Source organism: Pavona decussata, unplaced genomic scaffold (genome assembly GCF_977016875.1).
Source record: "Pavona decussata unplaced genomic scaffold, jaPavDecu1.1 SCAFFOLD_202, whole genome shotgun sequence".
NCBI classification, from domain to species: domain Eukaryota; kingdom Metazoa; phylum Cnidaria; class Anthozoa; order Scleractinia; family Agariciidae; genus Pavona; species Pavona decussata.
Genome location: NW_028145610.1, coordinates 2670001 through 2690000, shown reverse-complemented (window position 1 = coordinate 2690000; position 20000 = coordinate 2670001). Strand labels below are relative to the sequence as shown.

Below are 20000 nucleotides of genomic sequence, written 5' to 3'. Positions count from 1 at the left end.
AACCGCAAGAAAACAGCCTGAGGTTTGATGCACGCATTATTCAAAACCCCACAGTTTTTCTGAAAGCAGGATTGGGAAAACTGAACGAGCCAATATTCAAAAGTTCAAATGCCTAAGGGTGGTAGTTGGGCTGCCCAGGGGGCGGGAGGATGTTGAAGTTACGAATTGATCGACGCATTATATAAAAAGACGGATCGAAACGCACCAACAACTTTTTACAGTCTTCATAGCCGGTAGCATCACTGCTTTACTTACAAACGACCAATAACATCAGGACTTCGTTGACTAATCAGGACAATAAAAAGAGACATTTATACCTTTACTGACGTTCACAATTTACCTGACTCTGATGACCACTAACGATAAGGTTATCGAAACTTCAAACAGTCCTCCTCAGGACTACACTCATGCAAAGAATCAAACGTCTGCACCATGTTGTCACCGTTCTTTTTCACTTCATTTCGCATTCCCCTTTGTGTAGTGCCACACATAGTAATGCCAAAAAATTCCTTACGAAATTTGACCCTTTCAATGTGCTGGTACGTTATGTTATATAAAATTATATACGTCACAATGCGACCTTTTCGTATTAATTTCTATTCGCTAGTGTACAACAATTGGTAAATGAAAACTATGCAAATAAAATTTTTGAGCAATAGAAAGAATAGTCTTTGAGCATCGTATTGTTTCCAAAAAATGAGCATGTGTTATAGAAATCTTACATTTAAATTACATGTTAAATGACATGTTCATTTTGTCCACTCTTTCACTACGTATGTGTCCACAATAAGCGATTGTACATTGTCGAACTCTACGAACGTCGTAAAAATGCATTACATCGAGCAACATTATAGGTGAAAATTTTCAGCAATTGCTATTTGACTCAAGAACGGCGTAGCTCGCTTGAACAAGCTAAAATTAACAAAAAAAACTTTTGAAGAATGATGTATTATTCAGTGAGTGACAAAGGCAAACTCAAAGGAGGCAAAAAGGAGTCTGCCTGTATCACTCACCAAATAATACATCAATATCATTTATTCACCAGGCTAAAAAAATATCCTATCACATTTATTACCTTACCAAACGTTTCGCTCCACACAACACATATAATTATAATCACTTATGCCCAACCAAACACTTATTCCTATAGCTTTTGTCAGAAATCGCTACATAATTGCAATCAACAGATATAACCCCCACAAAAAATTCCAAACTTACCCCACACCCAACACTCCTAAGCCCTTACCTTAATTTGTCCCTGACGGCTTATAACAAATTGCAATCGACAAACAAAAGTACCCACAGCACCCCCTCACCCATGTCCCCACGCCCCTCCCGCACAGCTAACAATAAGCTATACGAATAAATCCGTAGTTAAGGAATGTCAAAGATATGTTGAAACAAACGAAAACGCACGAAAGCTCGCGGACAGAACCACAATGAATCACAGTACGTAGTGAAATCTCGATTTGCTTTGACAATCTCGAGGTAAAAGTAGCAACTATTGCTAATACTTGTAATTATATGCAAAAGAAAAACACGTGAAGATAAAATATTCCTTGGGACTCAATGCACGCAGGCACGTGCACGAGGGTATAGCGGGGCTATAAATACCGATTTCGAACAGAACACTCTTTTCTTCCTTTATAGTCAGCCAGCGGAGTCAGCCAGCTTGGCTTAGAGGGATCTAAGGGATCCAAGCCAGCTTGGCTGAGACCGCTGAGCAATATTATTCCCATATCCGTTATTTGAACTGAGCATGACTGAGAGTTTTGTGAAATGGATAACTACTCGTTGTTTAGAATTGGGTCTGGTTGTTCACGTTCGAGATTTCCATTTCTCAAAAGTTCTACCTAGAGGCACATCCAAGTATTTCCGAGAACGTTTGGAGGGAAATGTTGCCTAAAAATGTTCTGCAGTGCCGCAAAATCTAGAAAAACAGTACAATTGTCGTTTGGCTCAGTTATGCAAGGAAGTCTGTTTGTTACCTAATGGGGGCCATGGTCGTTATGCCCTGGGAGCCCAAGAGCTCCTGGCTTTGTACAAGTTTTTTTTTCCTGTCAGGGTTTAATTCAGTGATCTGGGTATTCGGTATGAACTGGCGCGTGACAGTTAAGGTACTGATCGGTCAGCGGATCAATATTAAATGACAGGATTCCGAAAGAATCAAAGTTCAATTTCCTAAAAAGCGTTTTGCCTTGAGATCAATGGAAATACACAACACAGGAAAATAATGATCAAGTCTTGTCCTCGTTTCAAGTTCCTTGGTCTTTCAACGATTGGTTGCAGTGAAAGATTTGGTAAGCATAGCAAAGTTACCATCTGTTATTAGTTATGGTGCTGTCTGCTGTTAATATTTCAAATCGGATTGCTTGTCTGGGTAAAATCACGCAAATATTAGAACATTATTTTAAAAAGTAGCCTCTCAGAAGCTCCTAGAATTGAGATAAAAGTTAAGTTCCTTTAAATCTCGTAAGTAGCATGGACAGTATGCTTACTCATTAAACAATTACAATTCATTTTATACATTCTATCCCTTGCTAAATTTCAGGCGGGATTATAATGTCCAGCCTTCGCCTTCCGGGTAAATGCATTTTCTACAAAATGCATGCACAAATTTCTGGTGAAATGGTCTCTTAACTCCATTCTAGAAACAATAAGTCTCATTTTTAAGCTACGAATCGATTGAATTGCTTCATGATTAAGGCATGAATACTCATACAGCTTCAGACAGCCATGCCAGCTTGAGCGTGAAAATAATTTTATTTTCTGTAAATGGAAATTGAGTGTCTGACCAACGGGAGCTAGCGGGACATCTTCAGTTTTTGCACATTTGACATCACAAATCTTGTGATAGTCATCCATGGACAAGATTTTTGCAGTTGTAGCTCATCATCTGATAATTTTCTCCTTTCAAATCCTTCAGTTGAATAAGGCGTCACGCATCAATACTCTTGCCGAAAGATAAAAAATTAAAAAAAAGGAATAATGATAAGTGACAAAAGTGTCATGTTGCGCTATTTGTCAGTTTTCCTAGAATTGTTTGTTACATAATCAATTTATTGTCGATTTCTTTCTTAATTTTGTACAATCTTCATTAATCGAGACAAGTTTTAAAACTGCGGCATCATGGTGTTCGCCATAAATTATGATAAGCGATTTGCATTTTATACGAATACATTTAGTTTTCAGTTGGTCAGTTTTTCTTTCACGTCTCATACTATTATATAAATAGACCGACGCAAGCACAACTGGCGTGGGAGCTTTATCTGCCGGTGGTATGAAGTAATTGTCCTTAGTACAGCTTTATCTTTTTCAAAACAAAAATAAATAAAAATTAAAATTAAATTATGCGAACCGCCGTGGCCATAACCTAAATATGCAGTCTGTGACGTTAAAAGTTGGCGTGATCGGGTAATGAATAATTCGCAATATATTCATTTTTAGCCGTAGGGAATCAAAGAGGCCGTCAGATCATTAGTTTACAACACTCGTTGTGTTCTTCAATGTATAGATTGAATCTTTCCGTAGGCCGAGATCAACTATCAGTAAGAGTACAGAGAAACTCAACGGATGATTGCGTTCTTGATCGGTGGTGAATCCAAAGTTCACGTGTGGGCGAAGGAATAGATAAACACAAATATTTCAAAATATTTAAAGTCTGTCCTTAGGGCCTTAATTTTCACTTGCACTAAATGGTGGGAGCTTAGATTCGTCACTGAACACCTTGAACATATTCAATAAGAAGAAAATATTAATCGCAGTTGAGGGAAAATGTTATCGTATTAAAGTTAGCAGTTATCTGAGTAAAATCTGTGTATTCAACTGATTCTTTGTATTTGGGGGAGGGAGAGGAAGGGGACTTTTCAAAGTTTACTCTCTGGCTTTGCTTTTCAGACCCTGGTACAAGAACCAGAGCAGTGTGGGAGATCGGCTATGGAGCAGAGCAGGTAATGATATCGAGAATGAAATAGCTTTGCCCTCGGATAAAATAACTAAACACATATCAGATTTTACAATCACAAAAGAAGAAAAAATACAAGAATGTAGTATAAAAAGTGCAACATACAATCATATCTATTTTTATATAGCTTAATTATACTTAAAAATGGATCTATTTAAAAGCTATCTTTAAAATGTTGTGTGGTCATATTTGGTCTTATGCTGGATCTATTTCTAAAGTGCGCAGGTCTCAATTTAACTTCAACTTTAACAAATCACCAAAACTAAAATGTTTATTAAGAAGTACGGTTTTTAAGTCCTTCGAGAAGTAATTTTCTATAGCATACTGAAATAGTGTTTTGTCGTACAAAGTAATGATTTTATACGGTACAGTATGTTGCCCAGAATCCGGCCACTTAAGTTTGTAATCGCTCATATAACTTCTTGTTTTTGAAAGGAGAATTTCTCAGTTTCCTTTCAAAGACAGTTGATTTACCTACGTTTAAAATTTCCAAAGGTTAACGGCCTTCGCCAAATGTCAAAGAATTTATATTATTTTCGCAAAACTATTAAGTTGCCCAGTTTCCGGCCACCGAAATAAAACAAATTTCCCTTGAATACACTCGACGTAAAACGACTTGATAACCCCTTAATAACAGTGGTTGGGTTTGTTTTTCATCAGTTCATTTCAATGAATATGGATTTGGAAAGTTTAGTTGCATGTGCTTCACATGCAACTAAACTTTCGCACGCTTTCTCTACTATAACTACCCACGTAATCAGAGTAAAACTGGTGACAAGGAGTCATCGAAACGTCAGACAACATTTCTATCGTTTGTTTTTATTTTAAATTGTTTATCGAAACTCTGTTACTAGAATTATAAATTAATGTTGATTTTATAATTTCAGGTTTACGCCCGATGATCATGAGCTCCAGGATTTACCTTTCCCGATTCCAAGGGTTTGTATACTCCATTTTTGGAATAAAGCCTCATTGGTAAGGTTAAGGCGGCTATTTGAAGTTTGGCATGTCAGTTTCCGGATACGCATTTGAGTGGTTCACAGACAGATTGTTTACCCAAATAGAAGTATTTGCCATCAAATTAAGCATGTATTGTTCGCTAGAAAGCATGTTTCACGCAAAAAAAAGATGTTTGTTGTCTGTTGCAAAGTGTCCCGTTATTCATTTTATAGATTTAGTTTCGTCAGGGACCAACAACAATAGAGTTCTCTTTGAAAGGTTTATGTCTTACAGTCATTTCAATGTATGTAAAACTTTGATGAAGGACAGAAAGACGATAAAACCGCAATGTAATTATGAACAGTTCACATGAAATCCGGCCCGCAAAATGGACGAGAAGACGTATTCCAATATTCCAATAAAAGTAGGATGGACGGCTATTTTATAGAGTTGATTCGCAACTCGTAAAACAAAAGAAAGTAGCAAATAATCTGAGGAGAAACAAATAACGTGTAAATAAGCCACTGTCTAAGTTAAACCTGTAAAGTAATCGAACTTTTTGTACACGTTCCATTGTCTACTAATGTCTTTCAACACGGGATTCTTCTTGTTCAAGTTGACCATTTCTAAGGAAGCGTTTACTCTGTTCTTTCTAGGATTTGCGCTACTCTGGACTTGTGTCACCCGATATTTCTAAAACCCTGGAGTGTGCTGAACAGTTCATAAGGCTCAAGGAATATCACACAGCTGCTTCACTCTTAACTGTGGTGAAGCAGGATCTAGAAAATCCCACTGATGATCCACAGCTGTTGGCCAATTTGCTATGCAGGAGAGCCGAATGTTTACTTCAAATGGTCAGTGTCGCAGTTTACTTTCGACTATCACTTTAAGATCCTCAGCGTTGTCTACTGCACCGAAATGCTCGAATGTGATTGGCTGAATTGTTATTGACTGTTTAAAGAATATGACGTTGTTTCTGTCGAGAGACAAGTGAGCTTACGAACGGGACGGCTGAGGGAAGAGCTGGACGGTGGAATATCGTTGACCGACATGACATCTTAGTACCTTCACATTCCTAGGCGATTTTCGACTAAAACTGGTGTTCTCTCATCTGTGACAACCTGAAAACCACGAGCGGTAGGAATGTTACAATCTAGAGTCATGAATACTTGGCCGTCACGTTGGTCACACAAGCACAATTTGCCGTCAAACCGCAGCAGTCGTCCTGTTGCGTAAGCTCGCTACTATCGGCTGATAGTTGCCAATTTTCCGAGGGAAGCTATCAGGACAATTTTTCCGAGACGGAAGCACTCAGTTGTTGTTAAGGTTCACCGATTAAGTTTCATCCGCCCAAGAATCCCTGAAACGGGCATTTCGATTTAACAGCTCACCAAACAAACTGACAAACTGCCGTCTATCGAAGGATAAAAGGCACCTGTGTTGCGTGTCACGCGATAGTCGGTCACTGAGGTATGCTAAAAACCAAATAAGCGCCGATTGTAGATTCGTTTCCAAAAAGGAACAATAACCAAGCTTTGGAAATACGTGAGCCAGACGGAGCTGTCACTACTGATTAAGTTAGGCCTCTGCGTGGCTGTGATGAATTCAGTCATACAAACATCAAGGTTGTGAACGAGATCAGTCTCCAAGTTGAAGGAAGTTGCAAATACGATCAACTGAAGGTTAGGAAGAAATTTGGCATTAAGGAGGCGATTCTTTTGAGATAGAGTAATTGTTCAGCATCACAATCATTGCCGGTGAAAAAGTTAGTCTATGAGTATTCTCTCAAAGGTCTGTCTTGTGAGATGTAATTATATCTGTAATATATATGTAATGAAACTTATACTTCTAAAATATAACTAATGAACAATAGATAATGATGCCACCTATATCGATCAATCTGTTTATGACTTTTCAACTGATTTTACCTTTAGAATTACTTGCAACATGTTATGCGGGATTGCAAAATCGGTGAGTGCACGAAGGCTGAACGGTATATTTACACTAAAAACATCCTCATTCACCAGCTTTAATAATCTTGCGAAACTGCTGACATTTCTTCATCTTTACCTTCTTCTTCCTCTTTGTCTTCTTCGTTTGATATTAGGGACCTTAAGCAGAGACGACGACGACGACGCTGACGGAAACGGAACTTAAAAATTACATTCGCGTTTTCTGAATACATTCACGATGATTTATACTTTTTTAGTTTGTGTAATGTGGCCGGACTGTCAAGGAGCTAACGTAGTATGGGTGACTTTAAAGTTCAGAACGAGAAAGGAAAATCAATCATCTTGCGGTCACGTTCTCCATAAAACCTTGAATTTGATCATTTCACGTTGTCGCTTTGCAAAGGACGACCGACGAAGTTTGTAACGCACATGCAGAGCCAGTGTTATGCTAATTGTTGTTTTCTGACGTTCTCGTTGACGTCGTCGTTGCTTAGGGTCCCTATTTTGAAATTGTTTAATTACGAAACGTATCAAACATTAAAACAACCAAAAACTGCAACTGTGTAGATCTATAAACGTAAGGGATTTGCAAGTCATTTGAAAACCGCACAATCTGTCACCCGCCTAATCACCATTTTGTTATACTTTTTTCTTTTTGTTAGCTCAAGAGATGCTCGATGGTGCAATAAATGAACACATGGCGTTTCTATTGTTGCGTGCTCTTGAGTTACAAGGGGAGATTGAGGAAGCTTTTGGATATGCAATCATATACAAGGCTCTGGATCCTAGGGTAATTTAAACTTCTCATTTATTTATTTGTTTATTTATTTATTTATTTATTTATTTATTTATCTATTAGACCTCGTCTGAACATAATAATAAAAACAATATAACAAATAAAACAATAAATATAATAAAAATAAAGCAATAAAACAATAAAAGTAAATCAGACGTTCGTTGACAGCCAGCCGTAATATGAGCTTGTATGTCCTTTCTAATAACTGAAGAAATTACTAGGAAAACAGATGTGAAAAGATTGATGCTGTGAAAAAAAAAAAAGCCCTTATCTTGAATAGTTTGAAAAGACCTTTACGTCTTCAAAACGAAACCTCGTTAACTTGAAGTAGGTGCTCAAAGTTAAGGTTCAGTAAGAAACGTAGCAAGGAATGTTGATCCCGTTCAATTTTTTAGTCGTTTTTAAAGGTTTTAGGGTAATACGGCCGCAAAGGTTTGCGGTTTCACTAATGTTTTCGTACCATATTTTCACTTGACTGTACTAAAGCATTTTTATCTTGTTTTTTTTTGGAAACCACAAATTTAGTATGGGTTTTTGTCTATTGTCAACACTTATTGATCAAAAATTGATCAGCCTTGTAAAAGTCTTCTTTTTCATCCATTCACACTGCAGACGAAGTCTCTGTTTTAGTGTAGACGACATACAAGAATGTAGAAGAACTGAAGAAGGGGTGCTTGGATTTTCTGCGGGTTTTAATGCCTGATGAATGAAAAAGATAGATTAAAAGGGGCAAAGATGCGATGCATGTTTACAAGAAATTGTCTATCTTTCTAAGAATAGAAAAATATTCTTTCGATTTTAATGCCTGTATTTTTTTCCATAGATGGAAAGGGACAAAGATGCAGCACGCCGATTGAGAGCGAAAGTAACGTGGCTGTGTGGCCAGGTATGAAAAAGTAACTGATTCTGGGAAGACCGCACTGTAGTCAGCTAAATTATGATTTGAGGCTGAAAATATCATTATATGACGAGCATATTAGTCTCCTATTTAGGCATTATGTGCTTAAGAAATAAATTTCATTTGCCGTTCGTCTGTACTTTGATAACGCACAGATGACTGATGTTGTTGATCCTCTAAATTAGAGTATAATCTATAATTATAAGAATTTACGATACAATATATTTACAATATTTTCAAAACTAACCTTTATTCCAGTAGGAATTTTCTGCCCCCCAAATATTACAGCGTGTGAGTCGCTTCACTGTGATTTATGATGGATTACTCGCCATTGCCGGATTTCTCATATCGGCGACAGATTTGGGCAAATACTTCCTTCCTTCTCACGTCACAACAAAGTTCTATTTTTTTAACCTGGTTGAGTCTCAACAGTCTTTGTCCAAGTTTTCATCGATCAGTTTTCCTTTCTTGCGAAAATTTGCTTATGTTCGTCCGCGTACGCAGCTACTTGCATAACAGTTTGCAAAACTTTGTTGACCAGTCACTCTGACTGGACTCTAAACTCTGATCACGTGCGCTGGTGACACACCACTCGTTGCCGTCAATCGTGTGTCTCTACTTTAATCACAACTTCGTTCCACCAATCACATTGCGAGTTTTCCACTGTTCATTCTATAATATTGTATAGCTTACCGAGATCCTAGTAAATCGTTGGGTGGTGTACATGATATTTTGTACTTTTTACCCAACAAAGTTTTCTCAATAATGTGGATGTAATATATCAAATACGAGGAAGAGAGTTTCATCCGATTTCCAAAAACCGAGAAATGGATGAAAAGGGCGAGGCACATCCGACTGACTTCTTTTAACTATCATCGATGAGTTTGGAAATCGAATGAAACACTCTTTGGAGTGTTTGATATAGCTTCTCAAACCATTAACAATTCTTGGAGAAATTCAAAGCAAAACTTCATCAAATTTCGTAATAATTGAGAACGCATTTCTAAACTTCCTTCACGGTAGTGATTCTCTTTTTTTTTATCTTTATAAAATATTAATGAGTTTGGGGAATGTAAATCTCGATTTTACATTGTCTTGTTTGACTTCTTCTGTAGGGATGCGGTCATGAGTTCCACATTCACAGAACTATCGACATCCTCATGTTAAGGGGAGAGATACTGCTTTCAAATGGCTCCCCGAACCTTGCTTTGAAGATGTACTCAGAAGTTATAAACCTATTTCCAGAAGTTGTGGAAGCCCATGAACAACGGGCACGGTGTTACCTTAATCTGGTAAAAAAGACATTTCTTTCAATGGTTTTAGTTTTTTATTTATCTTTTATTATTAAAGTACTTTCTCGAAATGAAAAAGTTTCATGCATCTACTCATTTTTAGATTTAAATTTCCTTGAGAACGAAAGTCTTTCATTCTACTACAACATCGTTCATTCTCTTAAAAATATGCCGAGAAAAAATTCAAGCAGTGCAATACAACCGGTTTAAGTCATTTTTTTAGTTGCTATTGTGTTTTTCTGCCCCTCAAACGTTGTTGAACTTCACAGCAATTCTCTCTAGTTAGCTCTATGGAGTGAAAGTCATAAGACACGATATCGTTCAACCGTAGAATGTAGAATGGTTGCTATACTCTTGCAAAGGTGAAAAAAGTCTCATTATTAGATATGTTTCAATCGAAACTGCAGTAAGTAAGCATTCTGCTCTTGTCATAAACACCAGCTTTTTTAATTTTTTTTTTTCGTAGGGGGATTTTTCAGGAGCAAACAGGGATTGCAATAGAGGTAAATACGTTAATGTCTCACTATTTCTCGTTCTGAAAACTGTAATATTTGGTTTTAAGTCTGTGCAGTTATTCCTCTGCGTACCTAACGGGTCCTAATGTTACAATTATTTACAATTATTTACTTTTCATTTTTTATTTCCCTTTGCAGCCCTTAATTTGTCTGAACGTAAAGGCATTGCTGCTTTTGATACAAAAATTAAAACTAAGATTCAGTTGGGTGAACTTGAAGACGCTTTGGAAATTACGAACGAATGGCGAATGATTGACCCGGAGGTAAGACCAGTCGCCCAAAGGAAAAAAACACGTTTAATTTTCTAGCATGAGCATTGCATCCATCTTTTCGTCTTTTCCAGTATAAAAGATTGGAGAAGTTACCGTTTCTGTATCCCTCTGATTTTACGCGGAAAAATTCAACTTTGTCCTCAATTTCAAACCCGATTCGTCAGTGCACGTCTTCAGTAGTCGATATATGAATGTAACAAACATACTTCATACTTTTTTTTTTTTTTTTTTTATTTTTATTCATAGCAACGACACGTACAAACAATACTACGTTACATGACTATTTGAGTTACACTACTATTACTACATTACATTACATTGCTTGACCTACTTACAGAAATTGTACTTACATTGCTTGTATTCTTTTTAACCAATTACGAAATAAATACACGTGCTACGTCATCCTGCATACGATGCTAACACAACACACACACACATACACACATACTCACCTTTGGCAACTTGTGAGGTCTGTGTTTCCATACACCTCTTATGAGGACCCCCCTTTCTATTGGAGGTATGAAAAAAAAAATATGGATGTTTGGTAGCTTATTTGCCCATCTCTTTAAACACTTGATTAGACTTTAGGAAATTTCAATTTTTTTTGTGGGGTCTTTGTTATGAGGACCTGCCCAATACTCAACTTTGAATACTTATGGGTACTACTTGCCATACAATTCTTATGGGGACATACTCACCTAACTTGTGAGGTCTGTGTTTCCATAGTGATACCCTACTTGCGAGGACCACCTCTTCTGATGCAGAAGAAGAAGAAGAAGAAGAAGAAGAAGAAGAAGAAGAAGAAGAAGAAGAAGAAGAAGAAGAAGGCTGTTTGGTTGCTTGTTTGTTATAAGTCAAGACATTTGCTTCCTGGGGTTTCATTAACTCCCCTCTGACTACTTAACGGGAATTTTAATTCTTGCTAAACTTATGGGGACATGATAGTACACGACTACTTATGGGGACTACTTGCCGAACTTATGGGGACATGATACTTACACAACTACTTATGGGGACTACTTGCCAAACTTATGGGGACATGATACTTACACGACTACTTATGGAGACTACTTGCCAAACTTATAAGAGGACATGCCAATAAACAACTACTTCTACTAATGGGATTATTTGCCATAGCTGAGCTATTGATTTTCTTCATTGAAGGGCACGTGTTTGCATGGAAACCAACCTATATTGTCTCTTTGTGTCTGTTTGAAAGGCCAATAAGGTTGAAGATGATACCAAGGTTCTGATATTATGCAATTGTATGATTTTTCACTCTATTTCAGCCACATCCCATCTCATAATCACAAGAAATCTGATTATCTGAACAAAATAACAAAAAAATGCTACATTTAGTTTGCATTGGAAACATCGACACTTGATTTTGAACACATGAGGAGCACAATAATAATAGACTGTTGGGTCAAAGGGGGGAGGAAGATGCATTACAAATATAGGGACCATGGAATAAACTAATATTGGAAAGAGTGATATACTTACTGACAATAATAATAATAATAATGATGATGATGATGATGATGATGATGATGATGATGATGATGATGATGATGATGATGATGATCATAATTACCTATCACTGGATGAGGCTGAGTATGACCCGAAGAATTATAAAGATTGAGGAGTTTTCCAGTACAAATCCTTCTAATCTTACTTTTGAGATATATGGATAAAAATTTACGGGTAATTAACCTACTTTAAATATGCTCTCTCAGTTCCTAAGACCTTGTAACAAAACTTTCCAAAGGAGAACTGTTTTTGATCGGAAAGTTGATCATGTGACCAGCTACTGCAAAAGGCCTATTAGTGACAATTAATTTTATACTTTCTTATAGCTGCCTTAGCACATTCCTTCACTTCAAATCGACTGTCCGCCCAGCCCTAGCTTCGCGAGGTTTTGAGAGTCACGTATTTGTAGTATATTTTAAACTTTAAAAAGATTAGGTTTTAAGATTCTTGGAAAAAGGAAAACTGTAATACATTTGGTTGAAACACCAATTTGTTTATGAGAGAATTTCTAAAGACTTTATATCTGAACAAAAAAAGCAATGAGATAGGATCCCCTTTCCTACAGTGTGCACGGCCAGTGAGACCAGTTCCTAGACGCTGCCTTCCTTTGAGACCATCATAGGTAATCCAATGTGGATCATCAGAGGCGCGCAGCCTGTCATGGGAGAATTTTGGGGGGCTTTGGTAGAATCTAATATGGCGGCCAAGCTCTTTCTGGAAAATCCTCCTTCTGACCAAATAAGCCAGTTTTTCGAGGAGTACATGTCTTGTACAGAAAACGGCACGGAGTTGCGGGATATTTCATGCTTTTTTGCTGAGTTCGAAGCAGCAGTAGGAGTCATCGAAGAGAAATACAACGTTTAGTGGTCGAAATCCAGACTTGCAAAAGTTGATTCCCATCCAAGGAATGGTCAAAAAGGACAATGAGAAAGCTTCACGAAAAGGTAATTAGAAGACTGCGCTCAAAACCAACTTTAGCGACACCATGGAGAGGAGATTTCACTATGAACATTTCCTGAGAAGTTTTTGATTCGATTTACCATAAAATTGTTAAGTCCAACATTATTAAACAACTTTGGCCATCAGTCAAGAGAGAAAACCAGCCTGTACTGACATTGGAATCACGGACAGGAAAAAGGCAGTATTTTGTTTTTAACAAAATGAATCAAGGTCTTATTAGCCGTAATCACCTCTTAAAGAAGTGTTTGGGAAACTGTGCTGGCGTTGTTCATGCAGTTGAGAGATGTGAAGTGGTTGTTTGCAGGGAAATACCGATGAGATTTAAATATCATCACAGCACAGAAGTTTTGTCTTTCATTATGGTAATTGGAATTCGGCGTTCCACAACACTTATTAATGGGTACAATACAAGCAATTATGACTTGCTACCAAAATCAGTTATCTGCATGGAGCATTTGCTTTATAGCCTGTGAACAGGCTCCCAAGTGGGGTATAGGGTGAAAAGAAAAATCGGCGAGCCGGGCAGGCGGAGCACGGTATGGGGCGAGGAAGAGCTCGATTTTCATCTTCGCCATAGACCCCACTTGGGAGCCTGTTCACAGGTTATTGCTTTAGAATCCAGGAATTATTTCTTAGTGCTGAGGAACATCCCTGCAGTTCCAATATCCATAATGAAATGGTGAAGTAACTGAAGAACTGAAAGTGGCACTATCTTAAACCATACAACTTCTTTTTATGTTTTGCACAGTTCAATAACCTGATCGTCACCCTTTTTTCAGGGAACTGTATTAAAAATAAACATAACATATCAATGCCTGGGGATGGTCTTGTTACTTATCTCATGACAGAGGCAGCTATTCTTTGACCTCCATCTCTTTCTCCTTCCCATTGGGTTTCATTGCAGATTTTGCATTTTCAAAGTTAGGTTTTCTCAGAGTAGGTCATGTTTAGTTTACAGAGTACCATAACACTCTGGGGCCAACCCACCACTAAAAGCTGAAAGATTCGAGGTTGTGGTAACAGAATTCAGCCCAATGAGATTTAAATATCTTAAGAACTGAAAAATCTGTCCGTGAGTTTTCATTACAGCTACTGGAATTGACTGAAATTGACTGAAATTGTACTGTTGCATTCAATGGGGGATCAGATTGCAACAATACGCTGTCTCAGTACACTCAGTCTTGATTATTACAGTTTTTTCATGGTCATACCGTTGAGCTTTTGATGTGCAGGAGTATGTAGGAAGAAGATCTCTGTCATTGTGGTTCCAGTTGCTATTACAATTTAATTAATTGTGAATGTTCCACTGCAGGAGACTAACATTATTGTCTAATATAAATACATTGTATGAACAGATTTTATGTTCCAACATCCATAACATATGTTCCCCTGTTAAGAAAAGTTTTATTTACAGTTGACGACTCTACACTTAGACAACAGAAGATCCATAACCAGGATTCACAGTAAAAAAAAGTAAATGTTCTCTGGTGAAAACATTTGTACAAAAAAACTAAGCTTTGAACAACTTGTAACTTTTCTGCCCCATTGTCCAATGGGCCCAAATTGTTAAATTCTGCTTTAAAAAAAATTCAAAAATATAAGTTTAGAGAAAAATTTAGTCATGTTGCCCACTCCAATATTAAAGGGGTAGGATACATGAGCAGTTATGACACCTGCATGTTGTAGTTTAAATCTGTCATGATCAGATTTTTGTATTTCCAATTTTATGCTGGGAGGTTTCAATTTCAGAGATGCAATTATGACCAGGCTGATTACCGAAGTTTGTGCCGCGTTGCATTAAACTATGGGCACTCCCTTCTAATATCACAGCAAGCTGGCAAAATGCACTGCTTCCATTGTTTTTAAAACCACACCCATTTTAAATTCTTGTGCAAAAAATACAAAATGTATGTTTAGAGAAAAAAGTCTTGTTGCCAACTACAACATTAAGGGGGTAGGATACATGAGCAGTCATGACACCTGCATGTTGTAGTTCAAATCTTTCAAAATCAGATTTTTTTTAATTTTCTAATTTTTTGCTGGGAGGTTTCAATTTCAGAAACGCAATTATGACCAGGCTGATTATTGAAGTTTGTGCCGTGTTGCGTAAAACTATGGGCACTCCCTTCCAACATCACAGTAAGCTGGCAAAATGAACCGCTTCCATACCCATTTTTAACTCGTAAATGCGAGCATGCACAATGAACGAGTGATAGCAATGGTGGGTTTTTCACTTGGTTGGTTGGCTGATTCGGTTGTTGACTTTCAGGCATGCGCAGTGAAAGTGCGGTGTCTTGAATTCAATCAGTGAAGTGTCGGCATGAACTTTGAATAAAAAAAGAAGTGAAAATTTGTTTCACAGCACGTCAGAATAATCTTATTCAATCTATAGATAAAAATTTGACAATTATTTTAGTGCAAGAATGGAGATTTTTCATTTAATATGAGCAAAGTTATAAGTTTTCTCGTTTTTCCACAAAGTGCGGTGTCTTAAATAGAATGAGTGAAGTGTCGGCATGAACTTTGAATAAAAAACACGTGAAAATTTGTTCCAAGGCGCATCAGAATAACCTTATACAATATGTAGGGAATAAGTTTATAATCATTTTTATAGTACATGTATGGTTATTTCTCGTTACATGATCAGCCAAAGATATGACTTCTTTTAGCTTTCAAGGTAGTGTATGTAGCCATCTTAATTTCAATTAAAATACTGATGTGTCATCTACATTCACGAGTTGGCTCACAGGAGACTTTGATTTAAAGATAAATTATTTCAAATGTTGTTAACACTTTGATAATCTGATCAATTTACATGATTTTGAGGACACCACAGTGGTTTTCTATGGATATTTTAAAACCAAAACGAGTCTTTGACATGTTTATTAAACCTGCTGTTACAATTACACTGTAATGGTATGTCTAGAGTTAAACGACTGGAAATGTTTAATAGTTGGTGTTGTGGAATACCAAATTGGCATAAGCTTCAGCAGAACAAAATTACACCGATTGCTAATCATGTAGCAACTTCATTTTGAAACCCGAACTAGAAGCAACTGTAATACATGTAGCTTGTTTAGCAGACAGAGATACACAGAAGGTTTTGTTTTCTGGATTTGTCCTACCACCGAGCAGCAATTCTTAGTGATTTTTGTCAAGCAGCTGCAATACCGATTTGATAAATTTTGGAAGCTGCAAATGCAAATTTTCTGTAAAATCATATACCGGCCGCCTTGAATGAACCTCTACATGGTTCATAAAGAGAGAGCTGACGCTTCGGTGAAAGCTACCAATTGTAACCTTAAGTATCATTATTGGCTAATGGCTGCGCTGGTCACTTAGGAGAAAAGGGCCAGTTGGTTATTCAAAAAAGTGGTGCCATCGCTTAGGGTAGATGTCACTTAAAGGATCTTTTTAACACAGGGCTTATAATAAGTCACAGATTTCACAATGATGGTCACTTTTAGGAGTGGTCACAAACAGAGCTTTGTGTAGTTCTGTAGTGGCAAAGTCATGCTGCTCACATACATAATAATTTTTAGGTCAACTTACTCTAAGAGCTCTGAACTCCACAGTCTTGATATGGAATCACATCCTCAACATGAATACTGTTATTTGGATCCTTGGAACAAACTTTCTTTTTAGCAAGCAATTGAGGCTCTAAAAAGAGATAGAGAATCACACTGGAAATTAACTTACCCTATAAATCCCCCTACTGGGTGGGGAATTGCAGAAAAACAACTCATGCTTATATGCATCTCATGAATAAACAAGAAAATAACAGTAGAGCATATCTTGTTATGTTCTTTTTACATGTAAGCACAGAATCAATTTTCCACAATCCCACACCTCCATCTCTTAGGGACTTGACCAATTACAAAAGAAAAAAAAAAAAAGAAACCTTACTAGAGACCCAATAAATTTTTATAACGATTAGGCTTACAAGCTAGGTGACATAACTGGGTCTGCGAAATCTGCGAGCCAGCGAGCCATGCGAGCCACCGTGCGAGCCATGCGAGTCACGCGAGTCATGCGAGTCATGCGAGCCACATGCCAGTGCAAATGTTAAGAATTTTTATTTGTTTTATTTACATTTGCGTGAGAAAATTTTGGACGAATTTTTTTCTTTGTTTTTTTGTTTTTGTTTTTTTTTTTTTTTCGTTTTTGTTATAATTTTGGAGAGAATTTTGCCTATTCAAAATCGCCCAAGATGCGCAAAAAAATAAAAACAATACGCAAAAATTTATTAAGGTTCAAGACTTCAGAAAAAAAATCCAAGAAAAACATACGGCTGCACCGCTACTCGAATAGGTATCTATTGATACATGTCATTCATTGATATCCACGTGGAACTTCATTCAAGAAAAAAAAAAACAAAAGAACAGCACTTCGAACTCCGTGTGTTGGCGTCAAGAATGGTGAGTAAATCGCGCCATTTTAACAGGTTTGGTCTTTAGTCGAGAATCGGAGTTATCAGCACTCTGTCGGTTGGCTGACTGCTGCATGTGGTTGTCCTTTCCCATAGACAAGTCTTTCTTCAAAACTCGCCACTAGAGTGGCAGAGGCTGGTTTCGAGATAGCATTCGACCCACCAGCTGACAGCAAATGCTTCTGTTACGCTGCCTTTTTTCAAATTGAATTTAGTGCGACAATATTGACTTTGCTCATCTTTGAGTACTCATTTATCATACCTTACAAGTTTGGAATGACACTGACAATCAGCCCTGACGTGTCAATTACAGTCAACCCAGGTCACGCGTGAACAGTATTTCCAAGAATGAAATGAACATTCGAATTTCTCTTTGTAATGCCCGACGTGTGAATGGAATGTTGGACATTTCTCTGGAAATCGTTCCGAAAAAGATGCATTAACTGAAAAAAAAAAAAAAAAGATTCAAAATACTTGGGAAACAATTGCTATTCTTGAAATATTCAATTTTGCAGTGTAAAGAAAAATTCATAGCTTTACACCGTCAACAAGCTAGGGAAATTTATACGGGAACTCTGAAATCTCGTTGGCGACTTTCAAAACTGACATGTAAATTTCAAAACTCCGTTCAAATTTCAAAAATATTGTTCACGCGTGACCTGGGTTGACTGTAACAAAAAGTATCATGGTTTGCGTTGTCCCACTGTAAGAATTAAATATTGCGATGTTATTCATCTTGTTCCGATGCTCTTGTTCTTGTTCTTATGTGAATGTAAATAAAACAAATAAAAATTCTTAACATTTATACTGTAACTCGCATGACTCGCGTGACTCGCATGGCTCGCACGGCTCGCATGGCTCGCATGGCTCACACCTTGGCTCGCATGGCTCGCATGGCTCGCAGATCTTTATCACTCGACATAACTTATTCAACACATTCCACCATTAGCCATTAGCAATGTAAGTAAACAAACCACTGCCATAACTTACACTCTTTATTCTTCAAACCTTATTAACATTATAATAACTTCCACTTGGCATCACTTGACACGCATTTAAAAACCATCCCACAGGAATTCTTCATATATTGACAACTTACAGTGTAGGTCCAGTAGTTAGAAGTTACATTGTCTTATTCCAGACATGTAAAATCAGCTAGATCAAGAGGATTGTCACCTCCAAACAACTTATTAAATATTTTTTTATTATATTATATAACTACTACTGCGAGACTGGGGGTAAAATAAAACTGTGCTCTGCATGCATGTCTAATTCGGAGACTCAGGACCCCGTACCAAAGAAAAACATTTTAGATGAACTGATGTGCTCATTTCCCTACCATGTGATGTCACAAAAACCAGAGACATAATTGAACCTTTTAAGTGGTGGATATATGATATTAAAACTGGCATGTACATTTTTAAAAGTGCACTTGAATTCTAATTTAAGCATGCCTTTATAATCCATACCTATTGAGCACGCACCTATTCCAGGGATGGAACAGCTTAGAAGAGCAGGATAAGTGGAACTTGCAGAATAATAATTTATCTCAGATTGAGAATCTTCACTTTCATACCCACACTGGCACTATCAGAAACAAGATCCTATCAAAAACCAATTAAAACAAACATTGTCAACATACATGGCACTGTAAAGATGGTGGGTTTGATGGTTGGGCTTGATAGAGTTTCTGCCTCTCTCATTCAGTATTTCTCTTGAACATTTCGCCTTCAGTCAGCTTCAAAAGGCTAAGCACAAGATTTTAAAGAGATCTACATGTATAAAATATTTGATACATGTTACAATGCATCAACAATCTCGGGGACAATCTGGCTTTTTAATACCAATTCACTAAAGCACTTAAATCTGAAAATGTTACAAAATGACAGTACACACTGCCCTTACCAGATCATTAAAAAAGCCATGCATTTTCCTTTCCTTGAATTTGACTCCTAAACTTTGTTTCTGAAGAAAGATATGGTAATTAATATCAGTGTAATTCCTTTTTGTTTCATGTCATTTGATGTTTGTTTGTTTGTTTGTTTGATGTCGTTTGTTTCATTTAATGTCGCACCTGAGGATTGCTGAGAACAACACAGTCAAGGTCTTTTTCCATATCAAATCAACCGTGATCATTTGGATTGTTTTCTTTTATTTAATCCCTTCAAAGTTAGAGTTTTTTTTTTTGAGGTTCTACCACAGTACGTACCATCAAATGCTGCTCTTTGCAACTGGATTCCAGGGATTTTAACCTGAAATATGCATACTGGCAGCTGCATGCGATGCATTTGCCGTAGTTACTAAAACAAGGAATGACCTAAAATGATCTAAAATAAGTCCAAAATATCTTAAAATGATCTGAATGAAATGAAACCAAGATAAAATGAATAAAATTACAGAATTACAGAACTGAGTGCTTACCATTAACTAAAGGCTGATATCAGGAAGCTGCT

At 37.1% G+C, this 20000-nt stretch overlaps 1 protein-coding gene and 1 long non-coding RNA gene across 5 annotated transcripts in view; one reads left to right on the top strand and one right to left on the bottom strand.

The window, feature by feature from the left end:
• The window catches only part of LOC146461122 (3'-5' exoribonuclease HELZ2-like), a 127694-nt gene that overhangs the window by 12052 nt on the left and 95642 nt on the right, over positions 1–20000 (top strand). Inside the window, exons 8-16 of the mRNA XM_085087395.1 lie at positions 3898–3950; positions 4852–4903; positions 5560–5757; positions 6838–6874; positions 7518–7645; positions 8475–8537; positions 9665–9841; positions 10308–10344; positions 10495–10619. Coding sequence (XP_084943521.1) covers positions 3898–3950; positions 4852–4903; positions 5560–5757; positions 6838–6874; positions 7518–7645; positions 8475–8537; positions 9665–9841; positions 10308–10344; positions 10495–10619 — 870 coding nt within the window. The remainder of the gene's footprint in view (positions 1–3897; positions 3951–4851; positions 4904–5559; positions 5758–6837; positions 6875–7517; positions 7646–8474; positions 8538–9664; positions 9842–10307; positions 10345–10494; positions 10620–20000) is intronic.
• Positions 11152–20000, bottom strand: part of LOC146461125 (uncharacterized) — a 14780-nt gene continuing 5931 nt past the window's right edge. The window contains exons 2-5 of one of the 4 annotated variants that reach the window (XR_014857500.1): positions 19453–19512; positions 19017–19134; positions 16671–16778; positions 11152–11383 (exon numbers count right to left, since the gene is read on the bottom strand). This is a non-coding gene — a long non-coding RNA (uncharacterized LOC146461125). Of the gene's footprint in view, positions 11384–13677; positions 16779–19016; positions 19152–19452; positions 19513–20000 lie in introns of those variants that run through there. The other 3 variants (XR_014857501.1, XR_014857502.1, XR_014857503.1) reach the window with 3 other exon arrangements.